We start from the raw sequence: 19,906 nt of genomic DNA, 5'->3' as shown, positions 1-19,906 counted from the left end.
TCTATGATTTTGAAATGCCATAACATGGTAAAATCAGGCTCATAAATGCCTTCTACTTAGTTTTAATAATAAATTGTCAAGTTGGGTTTTAGTGGTTTTGATAAGCTTCTGAAACAGTAAGAGACAATTCATGTTTTAAAAATTTATAACAGACCTGTTTATGCTGGCAGATTTTTATTGAAGCAGTAATTCAACTAACAATTGCACTGTCAACTCTTATCTGTAGGTAGAAAAACAAAAGCAGGCATTTGTATTGAACACATATTTCATTGCTAAGTGTTACGGGAATTTTAATTTGTAACCTCTCAAAGGAAATAACTTTTTTTCTGTTTCTGTTTAATGATTCCCCCCCTCCCAATCAATCAATTTTTCCCTTTGGCATCAATTTTATTTTATTTTTGAGGCTATCAATTGGAGGTGGCAGCAGGCAATTTCCTATGGATTTGACTGATGTGAAGTCTTTATCCTTCTAGTCAAATTGACTGAGACTGAAGAATTTGCACCTTTTCCTTTGGAAAGCTCAAATAGTATTTGATACTTGACTCCATCTTGTCTGTACCACTTTTGAGCTGGAATAGAAACATCTCCACCAAAGCTTCTCTCCTGCAGGTTCTTCTTCCCTAGCAGTGAACACCATGAGCTCAGATAAATTCCCAGCACTAGTACAAGGAGCTTTATAGTATGAGTGAAAGCTCAGATCTTGCCATAGCTGTGAGCCCCATCCTTTGAGAAAATATTTCATATAATATATCTTTATGAAATATGTATTTGGATAAGTAATTAAGTTTGTTGATTTGTCAAGTTCTCCTACTTTGTCTGTATTGCAACAACTTTCAGCACTTCTCACTATTCACTGTGATAACTGTTATCATAAATGTTCACTAAAGTAAAATAAAATAGGGAAGATGTCTCCTGATTTTTTCACAGGCCCTTGAGCTGTGAGATAGATATATACTTCCCTTGGCTGTATTTTCTATGTGCTCATTTGGATGGGATGCCAGGGTGGACTCCAGAGCTGCTTGAGCCAGTGGCAGGAAAGTCCAGTGGCTCTACGAGGAAAAACAGCTCAACCATGTACTTTACTTTATTGAGAAGTATGAGATACAGTTGGAACTGTCACAGTCTCTCTGGGAAGTCAGACATTTTGAGCTTTGGACATCTAATGTTCAGCTTCTTGTCAGAATGTCTGTAATAATTACATTTGAAAGGTTTTGATGCTCTGTAATCTGAAGTAAACAAACTTCATAAAAAGAGTGATGCTAAGATGTGTTGCACTCTGATATATGGTAGAAATGCTGTCTGTCATAAATGTTCCATCAGTATAAGTTTTCAAAACAAATTTCATGCTGCATGCAACCACACATCCCCACTTAAACATAAGTAAATAAAATTGCTTTCCACACAACTGTAGACAATTTAATTAGCTTTAAAATGCATACTGTTAAAGAATTAAATTTAGTGAAATATCAATCTTCCTTGATTAATGATGTTATGGTTATGAATTAGTATATTTATTTTTAATCTGCTGTATTGATCATATGAGTAATTTGCAAATGGGGTTAGTTACTGAGCTATGTGGAAAATTTCTACTTGAATTGGAAAAACAACAGAAAATAATTCAAACAATTGGAAAGCAGCTGGAATTAGGAATTGTTTTGTTAGTTTCGTAGTTTTGACTTTGTTATTTTTTTCATATTCCAGTGTTTCCCCCTCCCTCCCCTTTCCTTTTGTGCTCTGGGATCATTTAGAAATAGCTAGTGATCTCATCGATCTTGTCAGGTGGTATAGTGAAGTAAATAAGGTCATTTAAGGCTTATCTTTAATATGCAATGTCATTATTTTTTCTGTGGGTCCAATCTGCAGGGCTTAATATAATTTGAAGCAGGTATAGTCCTGTCAGCCACTGGCTTAGATTTTGAAGAGAACTTAAAAAACTAAGAGTACATTAGTCTTTAGAAAAACATTCCCCAAGTATTATATATAAATGGATAGCACTAATCCTGTCACTTTCTACTCTATTTTTCCACAGTACCTGTTCAAAATCGATCTCTATTTCTTTTCTTCCTTTGTTTTTTGGGGTTTTTTTTGGTTTTTTGTTTTTTTTGAGGGGGTGGGTATTTTTTATTTTTTTTTTATTTTACTGCTTTTGATTTGCTATTTTACATGCATAATCTGTATATTGCTGAGAACCCTCAAACTTCATTTTCACCTCTTGGAAGGCACTCAGCATTTCTCAAGGTTAGACTCAGTGTTAAAATCATCACAGTTGAGATTTGTTTCTAATTTTAGATGTGACACCATCTTTTGTGACATGATGTGACCATATTTGTGAGGAAGACGATAGGATTGCAAGACTCATATCTCTAGCCTTCTATTTAATATAAAAACAACAAAGATGGGGAAATCTCAGAAGAGGTGATTTTACTGGCCTACTGTCTCTTCATTCTCATATAAATAAGAGAATACAAAGCAATCCATGAACTTTTGCAACTAAACTGTCAGGATTTTGTTAAAACAAGGATAGAGTGGAAAATCGACATAATAGTTATTAATATATGGAAATATGGAAAACAAGGGGACAGCTGGCTTGATGCCAGGTTTAATGATGGCGCTTTTCAAACCAGCTCCATTTGTGTATTTGTAGAGCTCACAAAGGAGATCTTACAGCTGAAGGCAATGGTACACTCTAGGCATGACCCAACCTTCACTGCATACCTCTAACATTAGCTCACTATGGTTATTTTAAGCTTTTCTTTTAATATAACCTAGTAATTTCTTTGCTATTTTTTGCTTAGTTGGTATAAAGCACCTGTAAACACCAGGGCTTAACGTCCTGGTAGGATGATAGACCTCACTCCCTTCTGTTATTGTTACTTCTAGAAAGTTTATTTTATCATGAAAACACACTGAGTCACTCAGATGAGTGACTTTTTTTTTAAAAAAAAGCTTTTTTTTTAAAAAAAAACAACTTGCTTGCTGATGTTATACCTTCTCCTTAAGCAGTTTAAGTTTCTATTGAATTGATAATTATCAATATTCAGCTAATAAAGGAAGACTGGTGCCAGACTTGTAGGTCCATGGATGACAAGTTCTGTGAGCTCTTTTCAGTCATGTGTGAGTGAAAGTGCAATGTTAAAAGTTGCTTCAAAATAGTCTCCTGTTTTCTCCATAGTACCATCCATGCACATTGTTCTTAAAGGAAAAAATAGAAAGTGCCCTTCCACAAGAACACACTCTTGAAATGAAAATGTAAGGATTTATTAGATTTAGATAGGAAAGTATCTGTAGAGAACTGAAGAAATCGTTGGAATTTAGACACTTAGATATGTTGAGAAAGCCTTGCTGTATGCTTTGCAGGCTCATCCTGTTTGGTGACGTTGAACATACTCTTTTAAGTCATTGTATCTTGTTCAGTCTCAGACTGATAAACAATGTGGTTTTTCCCAGAGTGCCATTTTTCTGTGTTTGTTTTTCTAGCAGACTTCCAAGTTGCACAGTAACTATCCCTCTTCTGCAACCACCTTCCACTCCTCCTTTTCTATTCAGGGTGCAATTCCCTTTCTGTGCACAGTGGAAAGACTGTTTTCTGTTCTGTAATAAAAAACCTACCTTTGTTTCACATTTGCCAAAAATACGGTTTTATACCTCTCTGTTTTCCATATAACAAATGCTGAAGTTGCCTCTGGAGAGTTTACAAATGGTGAAAATTAAGTATACAAGCCCTTTAGTATATTGTCAGTGTTCTTACATCTACTTTGACATGATGAGTCAAAAGGAAATTATGCTTTTGGATGCTTTCCCTTTCAGTTGGAATTGCATCAATTTATCACATGAAAATGCTGAATTCAAGAATCACCTCTGTTATTTAAGTGGCCAAACAAGATAGGACTCTACCAGTTTGTTGGCTTTTAAAGTGCTAGGCATTTCCAGGGGGAAAGAGACACAAGGTTAAGAGCAATGAAATTTAAAATGTAGATTTTTGGATGCTATAAACACCATTATCCTCTCAAAAAAAAAAAAGGAATGGGATGTGACAAAATTCTCTGTGTTTGAAGTTTACCTTGAATTTGAGGACTCAGAGGGAGAATTTCAGTAGTTGAGACAACAAATCCTGCAGCATCTCTATAGACAGGAAAGATGAAAGTTTACAAGTACAATAGGAAAACAAGCAGTAAAAAACATATTTTGAATTAGATCTGATTAAGAATGTTCGCGCTGTTAATAAGTAAAGAAATTGCAGTGCACAATATCTATTAAAGGATCAAAGAGGAAGAAGCAAATGTGTGAAATATAGTGATAAATACAGACTGATGAAGATAAAAACAAAAAATCAGTGATCAGAAACTTCTGGGAGAAGAGATTGTGGAACACTGTGTAGAAACTATAGAAAGTAAAAACAAAAGAAAAAACTAAATAAAATAGAAAAAAAGTAAATGAGAGAAGCATTCATCTATGCATGAAAAGAATGGCAGAGCTCATAAATATTTGACATGAGCCATTTTTAAAGGAATGCTTTGCATCTCTGTTTGAGATCAATATTCAGCAGAGATTATGGCAGTTAAAACCTTGTGAATTCTGAATTTGTGGGTTTGGGATAAATATGAATTCTTATGATTACAAGATATTTTTGTAGCTGGTAGCAGACCAGTGGAAGAACTTCTCTTGTAGAAGCGCAGGCTGTTGGTGAATCTATAAAATACCTGGAAAAAAGGAGCTGGCAGTGCAGGAAAGGAGCAATGGCAATGGTATTTATAGAGCTCATAAAGGAGATCTTACAGCTGAAGGCAATGGTACACTGACAGTACATACAATGACAGCACAAAGACACAACCACTTTTTTTATCTGATGGGAGGCACCTTATGTTTATCATCACAACAAGCCTCTTCCAAGTAATTTTTTCAGCCTGGTTGGAAATATCTTGGCTGTATGTATAAACTTTGTCAGATAGGCAAGAACCATATTACCTGGTAATACCAGTGATTTTCTGAGCAAAAGAGCTCAAATCCTTGTATTGACCTATGGAGGAAATTTTTAATCTTTAAAAAAAAACTTTATTTTTTTTTAAAAGTCTTTATCTTTTGGGAGGCCTTCACAAACACAAGAATAGCATGGGAGAAACCTCAGAAGTGTCTTTTGTCTGAGATTTTACTAAGTGAAGCATGGAGAGGGTCACCATTTCAGCAGTGAATGAAAGGTGGAGTTAAAGGAGAAGAGCAGGACAGTTGTGTTTGTGTTTGAGGAAAGACCAGCACAAGGAAGGAAAACTGTAGAAGAGATGGTCCTCAGTTACTGGTTTTTCCCTTGGAAAACACCATTCTTTTTGATGGGAGTAGTAAACAAAGAAGGAAAGAATTGCATTTATAAATGGGTCCCACAATACAAAGACTTCTGGTCAGTTTGAAAAGAACGTACTATGGAAATATTTACCCTGTTGGCAAATGAGGTTTCCAGACTCATGAGAAAGGTATCAAGAGGACTGGTTAATTTAATCTTGATGGGAGCAGAGACAATTTATCATGGTCAATCATTGTTTAAATATTCTTATTCCAAAAATAGACTGAAGCTATCTGACCATGCCAGGTCTGAGCTGGAGATGAAATAGAAGGAGCAGGGTCTGTATGGCCACAGCTTCAGCTGAATGGGAAGAAAGGTCCTTTAGTTGATCTCATTAACTTGTCAGTGTACAACAGGTTCTCAAAAGTATGCATTTGATTTTAAAGTTCTTTTGTTTGGTTGGTTTTTTTTTTTAATTCATTTTCTTGGGCTAAAATTTATGATTTTCTTCTTTAGAACAAAGCGTTTAGTGTCTACATGAGTGAGATTTGCTGCTTGCCACAACTATTGCTACGCTGTCTTGTTTCTCCTTGTGAATGGAAATACCAGTAAGTTGTAAGCCTTGGAATCTAGAGACATAAAATTTTTTTTAGCTGTGTTTTTTTTTTTGCAAGTGGCAATGTTCTGTAGTTTACAGAACTACATAAAATGTTCTGAAGAGAAGGACAAGTCAAGGGAACACGGGTAAAAACAGAAAGCTTTTGAAATATGAAAGCAAGCAGAGTCTTTTTGTGCTCATCTCTAGCTTTTGAAGAAAAAACATCTACTCTTGTGGTTTAGGGAGATCATATGCAATTTTATTTTGGAAATAATTGGCTATCTAAAGTAATTTAGGCTCTACAAAGCATTGACAGCCATAGGTAGCAATCAGTGTTGCCAATTCCCTGTGGAAGGATGCAGTTTACCAGTTGCTAACTGACTGTGTGCTATAGAAAATAGATTTTCTGGCAAAAGTGTTTTAGCATAAATAAAGTGTATGTTCTCAACTTCCATGATGTCTGAGCACCCTTAAAGCACTTTCTAAACAATAATGTGCTTTAATAAACAGCATACTGCTGTTTATTCCCTTTGGATGGATGGGGAACTGAAACATGGGAAGTATGGGATCTCTGATCACTGGAAATCTGTGATCAGCAATTACAATTCGAGACCACTCAATCCTAGTCCCCTAACAATTTTGGGGTTTTTTTAAACATTCATTAACCATCCCTCATGGGTACTTTTAAGAAATATATGATGAATACATAAATGGAAAAGTGCCACATTGTCTTTTTAAATGTTACCACAGGAAAAGTAGAAACCTGTAAGAAAAAAAAAAGTCAAAAAAAGTCCACAAGTGTTTTGTATGTATCTTGTACCTATGTGAATGAAAAACAAATTTTCTTCTTGGTACTGCCAGACTAGGACAGCTGAAGGTCTTGCTTTCTGCCAGTGAAAAATTACGTTGCTTCAGGTAGAGAAAAAAAATGTTACTTTGTCAAATATGGGAATTGGTCATCCATGAGAGACAGAAATAGATTATTTCATGCTCCCAGTGACAGTGAATGGCAGAAGCCATGTTCAGGCTGCTTTGCTGTGTTGTATGTGAAATCAGGTAATGATAATGTACTTTCCAAGATGATAAGGATTCAGCTCTCTTACAGATTGGGTAAAATAGTATCTTACAAAATCTTGCCTGCAAATTGAAAATTTTAAAACTACATTATTAATTAAATTTAATGATGAACAAAATTAATTCTCTTCAAGTCTGTGTGCTGGGCAGAATAGCACATAAAAAAGCCTTACTGTGTATCGTTTTTCTCTTCCAAAGACAATGAAAATAAATGTAAACCTTATCAAATGGGATGACCAAATTATATGGATTGTTTATCAGCCTCTCCTGTGATGGCAGCAGTGTTGAGACTGTCCCTTTGTCTGCTCAGTGCATAAATGGCACACTGATTGCTGCCTCCTCTGAGACAGGAAAATTACAGGCTGGTGGGGGAGTTTTGCACACAAGCATTTAAAGATGCGGAGGAAACCGGAATCCATTAGCTAGTCTAAGTCCTAAGGTACCCTAAATTTCATCTGAATTTCTATGAGAAGTAAAGGCATCAGCTGAAGTCATATAGAAATTGCCTAACCTAATATTCCTTTTTTTACATCCTCAGAAAATAGTGTGTTCTGTATAGAAACTAATTAAAGAATACTGTTCTCCTTTTCAAAGGAAACCTGAACTGTTTCTTTAATGCAAGTTAGATCTATGCCAGCATGGCTACAAATTGTTAAAACCTTGAAGCTCTAAAAGAACCTGTTTGGAGTTCTAAGATTTTTTTTTTCCCCCCATAGTGGCCAAAATACTTTTGAGTGCTGTTGGCTTTGTGCATATCTTTAAAGGATGGTGGCTAGTTTAAGTGGTCAGTGATGTTGATTATATGTATTAAGACATAAAATGGCATGACCATTTATATATTTATATGTATCATATATATATATATATATATATATATATATAAATATTATGGCATGGCTATATAGGTTTTCTGTGATTCATCAATGTCTTCAATATGCAAATCTTTTTGAATACCTGTCATATCAGTTAGTAAAAAGAGTTCTGTGTTGGTATAGCACTGTCAGGAGTCCTTTGAACTTCTGTCACTGTGCTTATGGTTTGACAAGGCAGAGGATCTCATAAGGATAAAAAGTTCTTGCTTTTCGTGCTTGGGCTGTTGGGGGTCTTGCCTTTTTTGTCTGTGCTTTTTGAGCTGTACTGGAAAACTGATCTGATCTGATTTCCTTTCAAATGAATAAATACATGTAAAATCTTGCCATCAGAACAAGCAAAGTAGCAGGAGCACATAAGGAGCTCCGTAACATGATGTTATCAGTGAAGCCTGTGTCCCATCCGACTAAACATCTTTCTACTGATCAGCAGTGCAGCAAGACTGCAGCAATGGCTGTTTTGATTTAAATGTTCCAAAAATATGTTGTTTAGCACACATGGTCTTCTTTAGAGGATGCTCAGATTTAGGATTCTGGAGAAATGGCTGTCCTCAGATTCATGCATGAGAAACACATTCTTTTCCAATTCCACTGGAGAAGAAGTTACCATGATAATTTGATCCAGCCCTCCACAGATGCAGCTCACTCTGAAGGAGTTACATAGCCACTAATGATCTACTGACCACCCCTGTCCTTTCCCTCTCCTTGCACTGCAGTCGTGTGCACAAACCCCTTTGTGGCATCCTGGGACAAGCTTGTGGTCTTTGGATCAGAAGGCCAAGTATCACAAAACAGCTGAGTTCCAGAAAAAGCGTGTGAGAAATGAAAGCACATTCCAAACTTGTTTGTTGGTGGTGCCTGCAGTGCTAAATAAGTTGGCAAAAAATTGGAATGGGAGCCATAGGACTGTAAGAGATTGACTGATGATATATTTCTGTTGGCAACCATCCTGGTGTATTTCCAGCCCAACATTCTTTTTGGTAGGTATGCCTTGGAGATTTCCCCTTGCAAATATAGTTAGTTGCTCAACTTCTCAACTTATTCATTCTCTGTTGGGTCCCAGAATAGCATACTGTGGCTCTGAATTGCTGGAGGCTTTCTGCTGCATCTGAGAGGACACTAAATGAACAAAAGTACATACAGTGATTTAGGGCCCAAGTCAATAAAATACTCAATCATCACATGTTTTAATCAGGACACTTGCTCATGTACCTTTTAGATTTTTTTGTTGTTGTTGTTGTTTATGTCAGTGTACTTGTGCTTTAGTATTTCAGCTGTGATGTGTGACACCAATAGCTGAAAGTGCTTTAAATCTGTTTAAATTTTTATACACACACATGAGATATTTTTATGAGAAATGTGCTTTGTATGCCTGTAAATTAGTGATTGGAAGAAAATTGTGTGATTAAATAGCTTACAATAGCATTTTATTTGAAGTTTCTAAATAAAACCAGCTCTGCTGTGATACTTCAAGTAAATTATTCCTTAAATGCAAGGTTGTCACATTCATGTATAGTCCAAAAATGAAGACAAGCATTTCTTTAGAATGGTGAGCAAATTAATATTATAAAACATGAGGATGTTATTTTTAGAAGCATTCTTACTGGTAATTAAAATAAAAAATAAAGTTTGACCAAAATTAAGCCTGTTTCATCATACTAGTAATTAACTTATGTGGGTTTTTTTCAGCCCTATTATTATTACAGCACATCTATTTTTATTTAAGGTGGTGCCCAAATTTGCTGCACCCCTTTTTCAGATAACACAAAACCAGTCTCATGGCTTTAGTTATCATCCTTTGTCTTCTGAGATGTGGAAAGCTGCTAAGTCATGGCAGGTAAACCATTTGCTAACTGTATGTTCACTTTATAGTTGCCCAAGTTTTATGTCTCCACCTTCTTAGCTTTGCTTTTTTTCTCTGGAATTCTGGCAGAGGTAAGGAGAGAAGATGGAGAAAAATGTTAAAGGTAATCTGGACTGTGATTTCTTTATTCATTCATGTGGACACAGTCCACATTTGATACATGCCACCTTGATCTGTCTAGCTTTTGTCCCTTGATACTTTTAGCCAAGGCTGCCACTTATCCTGTGTATAGCATTATTTTGTGGGCTGCTGAAAGTGCACTCATTTTTTTCATAGACTAAACATAACACTTTGTTTGGATTATATTCATATTAAAAAAAAAATATAAAAATACAAGTCTCTGTACTTTGTACTGAAATGTACTTAGCAGTTTATTTCATTGGCAAGTGCTTTAACAAGAGGGGAAGGGACTGGAAATGAAGTGCAGCCACAGCATGCATAGACTAGTCCATCTGTGACTGACAACTTGTGTAAGACCTGGCATGTGATAGTGCAGATCCTCTGATTTGTTGACTGAAAAATATTGTTTTCCTGCCATTATCACCTGCCTTGCCACCCTGTTCTCTTGACTACCAAGCAGCAAGGTATGAAATGCATAGATTACTGCTATGATATTTTTAGAACAGGCCTTGAGCCCAAGTTTGATCCAACATTTTGAATGGTCAGAAGCTTAAGGTCATAGAAAATAGTCTTCTCTTCTCTGCTCATGGCATTGGGATTCCAGCACTAGCAGTTACTTTTCACTTACTACTTCTTTTTTGGACTGCCCTTTCCCAGCAGCAATTAGGGTTGAAGTTACTACAAGAGGTTTCCCCTCCCAGATTCCTTAAAAGACATAAATAAATCTGATTGAAGTGGATTAGAATGGGAGTTTTGTCTGAACATGGATTCAGTGTATCATCTTCCTGCTTCCCCTGGTTTTTAATGCAAATTATCAGTTCTGAACTATGCAATTTTTTAGCCATTGCACAGTGCTTTGAGGCTCAGAAGAATCTGGCAAGTTTTTTGTGATCAGTTCTCATTCTAGGAAACTAGGGCTTGGGACCAGCTTTGTCCCTTTATCCTAGAGAGCTCTAGCACCCGCATCTTTCTCCTTTAAGCCAGAGATGGGACAGATGAGGGACATGTGGAAGCAGCAGCTGCAGCTGCCCACGTCTGCCTGCTGAGGTGTGACTTTGCTGGGCATTTGCTGTGGCTTTCCTCTCAGTTTGTTCCTTCCCTTCTGCGGGATCAAGTGCCTAGCAAATTGAACATTGCAAGATTTGGCTCAATCAGCTTGAAGGATGGGTAAAAGCCTTCTTAGAGCTGGCTTGGCCTTAGGAATACCACTAGGAAGCCCGTATTTACAGAAGTCAAGTTTGTGACACATTTTGGCAGTGCCGTAGTCCATTTTAAAGATATTTTCAGTTGCAGTAAGTAGCTGCATTAAGATTTTCAAGGTGGTTTGCTTAGCTAAAGGGAGAGGTTATATTTTCTTGAAATGTGTGTGTGTTGTAATTTTCATTTTCATTTCAGATTGAAACCTTGCTTTCAATTGTATTTTGATTTTTTCCCCTCTTTTGCAATCTATCAATTTGTTGGCTACACAAGGAAAATTAAGATCATACTGCTCTTCAGCAGATATCCTGGTTCTACTGAAGTCAGGCAAAATATTTACAGTTTATCCAATGAAGTCACAGTTTAATCCTTTTAGCATTGCCCCAAATTCGCCAACAGCTCCCAAGCTGGTGAATATTGGTAACATTTTGGGTTGCAGATCTGTTCCTTATCAAATTCAAGAAGATGAACAAAATTAGATGAAAACTGTGTCTGGGTTCACTGAAACATTTAGAAAAAAAAAAAAAAAAAAGACCAGGAGAAGATTGTTGCCACCCTGGCCCAGCTAACCATGAGGATTTTGTGTGGTTTCACAACATTATTGACCAGTATGAGATATGACCTTTTCAGAGCACAGCAGTGGTCAATTTGTTACTGCTCTCAGGGGCATGTTTGTGCATCCAATGCTGTTTCTCTATGTGCTTGAATGCTCCCCTGTGAGGGGTGGAGATGCTGGGAGAGGAAGGAGATCCAAGCAGGCAGCACACTGGTGTGTGCAAACAATTGAGCACATGGTCTGCCACCTCAGGTCGATTCCTTGGCCCACACATTAAAGGAGGCCCTTTTTAGCACTGTGTGTGAAATGGTTTTTTCTTGGCTAAGCTTCCAGTGGCTTGTAGTGACAGTTCACTGACTTAATTTATTTCTTTTTATCTTTAAGAAAACATCTTACTTGTTTCAAAATTTAAAAGAGTAATTGTTCCAATGTACCTTGGTATCTATCTACTGTAAATCTGCTATAAATCTATTAAAGCTTTATAATCAGCTTGTAATATATTATGTAAAGCCACCCCATCACTTCATGAATCCAAGCCTGTATTTAGAAAGACCCTATTTTTGAAATATAATTACTTGATGTAAAAGGGCAGCTTTGAATAGCAAAATGAAGCAAACATTTTTTGGAGTTTTTTTCCCCCCAAAGGCTTTTTTCCCAAGTTATTTACAGTGCACTCCATTGTTCTACTCTATTCCAGTATCATAGGAAAGTAAACATAGTTTGGACTAAGAAAAAAAAGAACAAAAATTAAGCTTCTGCTTTTCAGGAGAGGAAGATTTCAAATAATAAAATTATTTCTGATATAGGAACAATTTCTTTAGTTTTGTATATGTTACTATGGAATGTATTATTCCATCAATTCCATCAATTAAGCAATACTTAGTAGTTCTTTTTAGTGTTGAAGGTACCTGAAGTGGGAACTGGCTGGTGGACGTGGATGTACTTACATTAATGATTGGACTCAACAATCTTAGAGGTCTTTTTCAATCTAAACAATTCTATGATTCTACCCCTATGATCTTACTTTTTAGAGTCATGAGATAAGATCTGTCTGAGTTCTACAAGACCTGCCTTAAGCTTGACTCCCAGAACTGTTAAAGCTTTCTTTTCAAAGACATGGTCAGTGTTGATGTAAAGCTCCTTTGTAACTTGCTGCACTGTTTGAAGCATGCTTTAAATGCATGTCCACCCCTGGCTTGAGTTTTTATAATCGATTTTTCTTAAGGCCTTTTTTCTTAAAAGAAAGACCATTTTGCTACCCCACTGGACATCTTGCCCTGTGTCTTGTAGACAGTGCCAAGGCTTTATCAATAAGCTTACTACCACAAGTCTTTAAGTTTCCACTTTTCAAAGGCTTTCCAAACCCATTTTATGCGTACGGCATGTCTAGCCATCCTTAGTTTTTCAGTGTTCTTTTTGAACTATTTATACTGGGAGAAGTTACAGTATTCAAAGATATTCTGTGAGATGTATAACATCTCACTGCTTTTATTCAGTACAAACTTGTTTTATTTCCAAGGATTTTATTAGCCTTTTTGGTCCTGCTGTAATCCTAGGAGCTTTTTTTTGGTTGGCTGGCTTCTGCTATGATTCCAAATCCTTTGCATGGCCATTGGTTTCCACAGTTCAATTCTCCAGGCAGCATGCATGGCCTACATTTCTTGTCTTAAATCCAAAAAAAACCAATCAAACCCAGGCATATATTACAAGCTAGAGATGGTGTTCCTATTGGTTTTCCCGCCATAGGGATTTAGTAGTCTGTTGTCCAGGAGCAGTGACCAGGTGATCTGACCTGCCAGACTACCCATGATTAGGAGATGCAGTGCAAAACCCTGCACGGAGGTTCAGATTATCTGCTCATTAGGTGTGCAACAAGCTTGAAATGCCTGGAGGATGCTGAACAGATTGGCAGCTGTCCCAGGTGATGTGCTCGAGTGTTCCTTTCTGCATTTCCACCCAGGTGTGCCTGGTGGAGCCAGGAGCAGCAGACACAGTGCTGATGTCTCTCTAAGGAAGGTGGGCATAGCCATCAAGAGCCAGGAAATCTCATATTGCTCATATCTTCTCTAAACTCATGAATGGCATAAAAGGGACAAAGTGCTTTGCTGCTCTGAGACATTTATTTGTCAGTATCTGATGTTGCTTTAGCTTCTGTTGTTTATGTACAATTTACCTCAGTCTTGCCACCAAACATGGAGATTATAGTTCCAACCTGATAAATAACTTTGTCAACAGAATAAACGAATTCTGTATATTTTCCCTAACCTAAATTTATTTACTTCATAGCTCTATATTAGTGTTAGGGTCTTTTTATTACTTGAGCTTTGTGATTCAGGAAAGCAACTTTGAATTTCTGAAGCCCTTAAGCATATGCTTAACTGAAGCCTTGTGCTTATAATCACCTATGTGCTGTTGAGCTGCCATGAATCTAAGACTTAATTTCTAGTAGATTTATTTATGTGAACAAAAAGTTGTATTTTAGAAGGAGAAAGAAGTGATGTCATCAACTAGTTACAAAACCCCTGAGCTAATTTGCATGAGAAAGATGCAAGGCTCTTTGTATTCTTATACAAGAGATGATAAGAGAGCCATACATTTATCTAGTGTAGCACTTCTTATCCTCAAAACTTTGTAAAGTTTTATTCTCCATTGTTTGTCACAAAATCCCCTAAAGCTACAGATATGCCTTTCTTTGTCCCAGAAAATTCCTTTGAAGCTTGAATTGAGCTAAAACACTAGAATTGCAGTTTTCTCTGCACTTAAAAAATGTCCATCACATGGTTTCCCAGCACTACAAAGAAGAGCACCATGTACTCCTGCACAGGCAGTGCCAAGGCTTGCTACACAGAGAATTGGTTGGAAACATTCCTGTACTTTGTATTTCTAACCAGAGCACATGGATTAAGTGATCCATTCTAACTCCTCCAGGGACTTGGAATATGGTCCCTTGGTTCCAAGAGGGAGCAGGACCCGATCACTAGAGCATCTCCCCTGATTTCTTTCTGCTCCCAAACCATCTGTTTCTCTGTGGTAATAGTCTTTTGCTGTTTGTTAACGTGGTTAATCCTCTAGCGTAAGCTGTAGTAATTTATGCTGGATGTTTGGGTTTCATGTGGTACTAATGGTATCTAATGAACTGTGGCTTCAGAAACATCTGTTCTATACAATAGTTAATTTTTTTATTTTCTTTCCTTTTTTTTTTTTTTTTTTTTTTTTTTAATCACAGTGATTGGATACACAGAAACGGTTAGGAAGTCTTTAGGCTGCAAAGATTAGAACTCAAACCTTTGGTACTGAAATAGGCCAAATTTAATACTACTCATGCAACCTTAATTTAGCTCCCTCTTGTTTATGAATTGTTTGACATTGATGCATGTTATTACTCGCTGCCTTTTCACTTGCCAAATGAAAAAGAGGCTGAAAGAAGGTTGAATGGGACACCTGTAAGATGGCAGGTGTCACTTAGGCATATGACTAGAAGCGAGAGAATATCTCTTTTTTCAACATGTTCAATATTTGTGTGATACAATTGAGCAATATGACAAAAAAAAAATCTATGCAAGTATTCATTTAAAAGTAAGAAACCTGCAAAAGTTGAAACTAAATTGTTAATATTAATTAATAATTGTTAATATTAATAAAGGCAATGCTCCAGAATAGCATGAGTGAGAAATGGGATGTGCTAAAAACAATCAGTAATATACTGTTTGTATTTCAAAAAGAAAATAAAAATTAAATTAAAAAAAAGACAAAACTATTACTTAATTATAATGTTGCAGAGTTAATAATGCAATAGAAATCATAGCTCTTTCTAATTTGAGGGCTTCATTTCTCAGTCTTCACGTTGCAGTAATGTGGTTTCCAGATTTAATTTCCTTATATTTATTTGTTTTTAACAACTCAGAGGGAAAATAAGAGAAACACATTGTGAAAATACTATAATGAGATCACAGTGCTACTAACATGCCTTACGTTTTCTATAAAGTGCCTGATTGCATTTGGAGTCACCTCAGCAGCACTAAATCATTTCAGCAGTTTACTCTCACTCCCAGTGTCATTAAACTTCTCCAAGTTTAGGAAATGCATTTGAAAAAAATAGAAAAAAAATCCCCTCATGTTCCTGTATGAAAATGTCACCTTATAACATCCATAGCTTCAAAAATAAAAAACAGATTTTCTGCAGGCACGAACCCTTTATCCTTCCCCTGTGGGACTCTTTAAGAGCTCCTTAAATTCACATGATCATGCAGCTAAAGTCTGGGCTGACTCAGCAAAGTGTTTAACTATGTGCTTAAATTCTATTGCAATCAATAGAATTTGAGAATGTGCTTAAATACTATGTTGAAAAGAAATGGATTTACACGTGTTTTAAACCTAAGCATGTACCAAAGTAGGCTTATAATATGTCAAAGCAAGTTGGAAGAATTCAGGTTGTAAAAACCCTACCTTTGGGGTGACTGACTTCATAGCTAAAATATTTTTATATAGTTTTTATGTATCATCTAAAATGTAAAGCATAATGCTGTAGCTATTATGGTCTGTGAGTTAGTGAACGTAAGACAGTTTATGTGTCTGTCAGTTTAAAACAGGTACATCAAAATTAAGAACACTTGCAGCTAAATATCTAAATTTATATTTTCTGGTCTTGAATATAGTTTGCTTTTAGTTAGTTACTGAAGTAGTTGAAGTAATTTATAGCTGTGAACACTATCTTTAAAAACGCAGCTGCATGTATAAGAAGTTATAAACACATAGGGGTACCTTAATACCAGGATGCCACACTCCACAGTTTTCCATGTTCTGACCTGTTTTTTACTTATTCCTCCCGTGTTTCCCTGTAATATGAAACTTGATTATTTTGAGGCGCTGAATCACCAAACAGCGTCATGTTCTGTTTGGCTGAAAGGCATAAGCAATTCCAATTTTTCTATTTACTTCTGTCTATAAAAAGCCTTTTCTGCCTTAGAGGAGATTTCTCTTTCTACCGTTGCTGCCTCTTGCACTGTGTTAAACTGCCCTGTACTGTAGAAAGGACAGATATCTCCCACAAAACATTTGGGTATTTTTATTTTATTTTCCTGAGAAAATGTTTATGATACCAAAATGTCAGCAATCAGTGATGAGATGGTATGAGTTGTGCCCATTGGAAATCTTGCACTGTAAACTCTACCTGTGTCTGTGCTGCCCCTGCCCCTGCTCATGCCCCTTTGCAGACTGGCTGCCACCCGCAGAGCTTCACTGCTTCCCCAGGAGCCTGGGAAAACAGGGGTAGGGGAGGAAAACGCCACGGAGAGCCGGGTGGCGAGGAGAGATAGGTGCTACCTTGAGGATTGTGCAGGGAAAAGCCCTGCTGCTGCCTGCTGCTCCCATCTCTCTCTGCCCAGGGGCAGCTCCTAACTCTCAGCAGGGCCAGGTGGAAGCCCGCGGAGGCAGCAAAGGTTTGGGATGACAGGAAGACTTGAGCCACAGATTTCCTAGGTGCCACCAAGCAGCCAAACATCACGGGAGTGTCACAGTACTTTGTCACTGGGAATCTTTCCTTCGATAACACAGTTGTGAGAAGTATATTTAAAAATATACTGCCCTTGGGTGTGATCTGTCATGTAAGCTAAAGAGCATATGGAAGTCTTCACCAAAAGGCAGAAGAGAGCCCCAAATTCTTGTCTTCAGGAGCAAAATATTACATTGATATTTGGGGATTTTGTGGATTTCTGGAAAGTTCCAATACAGCTTCTGTACTGGTTTCTTGATTATGGTGAGGAATCACATCCCAGTGGCCACTGCTGCTCCTGTTGAGCAGGAACATGGAAGCAGACTTACAATTTTGGTAGGAGAGTAGTCAAGCTGCTGTATAATATAGGTAGCAACAGGCTTTGGTCACCTGTATAAAAAGTGCCGTAAGGCAGGGTAGGACTCCAATAAGTAAAGTAGTGTCTGTTACACTGACATAAAAGTTATCCGTGTGTAGATATATTAATCATCAAATGAGATGCAACTTTTTGAAACACCGGCATGAAAAATGAACTTCACATGTGTGAAACTTGCAAACCACAGAGGAGCATGGTGCTGTTTTCTGATACACTGTCAAAAGCTGCTCTTCTGAAACCACAGCATCTTGGAGAACTAAAAACGACGCTGTGTAAATTGCCTAATGCTTTTAAAAATAAGCGTGAACTACTCAGCCCCTCTCCAAATTTTAGCAAGTCAACCAAATAGCGCATAGTCGGTAAGCGTGTCTAACCCGCCGTGCCACAACTGGTGACTTACTATAAGAATTATATGTAGCATGCTAAATACGGAAAGGCTGCTTATAGCTGCACGCACAGAACGCGGTCCCGCACTGACATCTGCCCCCGCCTTGTGCTCCCCCCGGCCCGAGGAGCTGCAGCAATCGCCTCTCCGGCGGCTCCTGCCGGGAGCTGGCGGCCGCCTGGCTCCGCTGCCAAAGCCGACTGTGGCGTAGCCAGAGAAACGGGCAGCAAAAATAGAACAGCAGGATGGCTGCGCGTGGGCGAGGCAGAAACCACATCGCCAGCAAAACCTCCCGGCGTTATTTTAGGACCGATACAGACAGAGGCCGTGGCGTTTTGCTCTCTTTTCACAAAACACTCCCCCGGGGGAGGGTGAGCGGGGAGAGGGGCGCGAGGACCGTCCCTGTCCGGCTCCTGCCTCCTCCCTGGCGTGTCCCCCGTGCCGCGGGCTGGCCAGGGGGAAGGGGCTCATCGAGCTCGGGGCCGGGCGGCGCGCAGAGGACGGGCGGCGGTTTGAAAGACAGAGACTGGACAGCTGTGTTTGCTGTGGTATTTTTAAACGCATTAATGCAGGCTCCAATCACCCGGCCATGCTTGACCTATTTTTGGCTCAGGCCGGCCATTGTTCTATTTCTGCCGCCGCTGGGCCACGAGGGTGTCAATTCAAATGCAAATGAGTTATCGCTGCTGCTCCCGCCAACTTCGCCCAGGCGCCTGGCCGAGGGACAGCCGGGAGCGGAGAGGGACGCGGGCACAGCAGCGCGGGGCTGGGCTCGGGTCAGCTCGGTTAAACCCTCCGCGGCTCCCGGTCCCTGGAAAGGTGGCTTACTCGGTTTGATGGTTTGCTAGAGGCAGTTTCCCCCCCACCCGCCCTGCCAGGAAGCCCAAAGCGCAGAGATATTTCTTCATTTCTTCTTGCACCTGCCGCTGGCTGCCCGAACGCAAGTGCTCAAACTCGGCAGCGCTCAGCCCCCCGCACGCTCACGGCTCCTTCCTGCGGGCGGGGGCTGCCGACACCGGATTTGGGCTCCTTCCCTCTCCTCATAGATACTTGTGCAAATGCTTAAACACTGCTAATTGCCGAAGCATATTACCTTACAACCCTCGCTGGAGGAGGTAGGACCGCAGAGGGTCGTGCCCGACGCCTGTGTGCAAGTGCAGTGATGAATCTCTTGTGTAGCTGAAGTGCAGACCAGTTGGAATATGCTGCAGACAATTTACGAGAGTGAATCGTGTTTTTCCTCAGATGGGGTTTCTGGACGTGAACAGCTCTTGGCTCAGCAAAGAATGCACAGTATGATCAGCCCAGGTAAGAGACAGCTCCGTGCCTTAGACTTGAGTGGCAGACGGGGAACATACAGCCTAGCATGACAAGAAAACACCCTGCCTTTTAAGAAGTGACTTTATTTTTGTGGGCTTTATCTAAGTTTATCTAATTCTGGTGGTATTTTAGATAGCAGCTGCTGCTTTTGCGAGGAGTTTGTCTCCTTTGGTCTGCTGCTTTCCAGATGCAGTAAAATGCTCCCAACTGAAGTCGAGTTGGGGTTTCCTTGTTTGTTTTGTTGTGTGATTGCAAAATGGGGCTCATGGTACACAGCTTGTTCACAGGAACAGGCTTCCTCTGACAGACCTTGTCAGGAGGCTGCATTTAGAGCCCCTCATAAGCAATTCTAGTCATACGTCTATTGTAAACAGGATTTGCTCTTTCTGTGAGTTTCCTTTTCTCTAGTTTGCATATGAAGGGGGTTTAATACCAATTCCTTTCTCTTTTCATTACAGTGCTACTAATGTAATGTATATATATATAAAAAAATGTTTAAAACATCTTTAAACTACCATGGTTTATTTTGTTCCTTTAAAAATACTTGTGAACCTGGCAGTGCTAGTTACATGTAATGGCTCACTGAGATGTAAATTGGATGTGTTATTTCATGAAGGTATTTAGAAGCTCCTCAGAAAGAACACTGCATGTTTCCTCATGTATTTCCAGCTATCCCTGTGTTTTCTAGTTTCTTTCCTAGCTGTGTTTGAGATCTGCTACTGAGGATAAATTAACTTGGAAGAATTGTTGCCATTCAATCATGGCAATAAATTAGATGGGC

The 19,906-nt window shown here is 38.6% G+C and overlaps 1 protein-coding gene across 45 annotated transcripts in view; it reads left to right on the top strand.

The window, feature by feature from the left end:
* HDAC9 (histone deacetylase 9) overlaps positions 1-19,906 on the top strand; it is a 452,700-nt gene that overhangs the window by 161,503 nt on the left and 271,291 nt on the right. For 12 of the 45 annotated variants that reach the window (XM_086854852.1, XM_086854825.1, XM_086854817.1 and 9 more), the window contains exon 3: positions 19,051-19,113. The exons of 9 other annotated variants lie outside the window; for them this stretch is intronic. In XM_086854852.1, the coding sequence (XP_086710978.1) occupies positions 19,051-19,113 (63 nt within the window). Of the gene's footprint in view, positions 1-5,791; positions 5,884-18,046; positions 19,114-19,906 lie in introns of those variants that run through there. 24 more of the 45 variants (XM_086854856.1, XM_086855076.1, XM_086855044.1 and 21 more) reach the window with 15 other exon arrangements.

Source organism: Cyanistes caeruleus, chromosome 1, assembly GCF_971803275.1.
Source record: "Cyanistes caeruleus chromosome 1, bCyaCae1.hap1.1, whole genome shotgun sequence".
Taxonomy (NCBI): domain Eukaryota; kingdom Metazoa; phylum Chordata; class Aves; order Passeriformes; family Paridae; genus Cyanistes; species Cyanistes caeruleus.
This window is presented reverse-complemented; position numbering and strand designations above follow the sequence as displayed.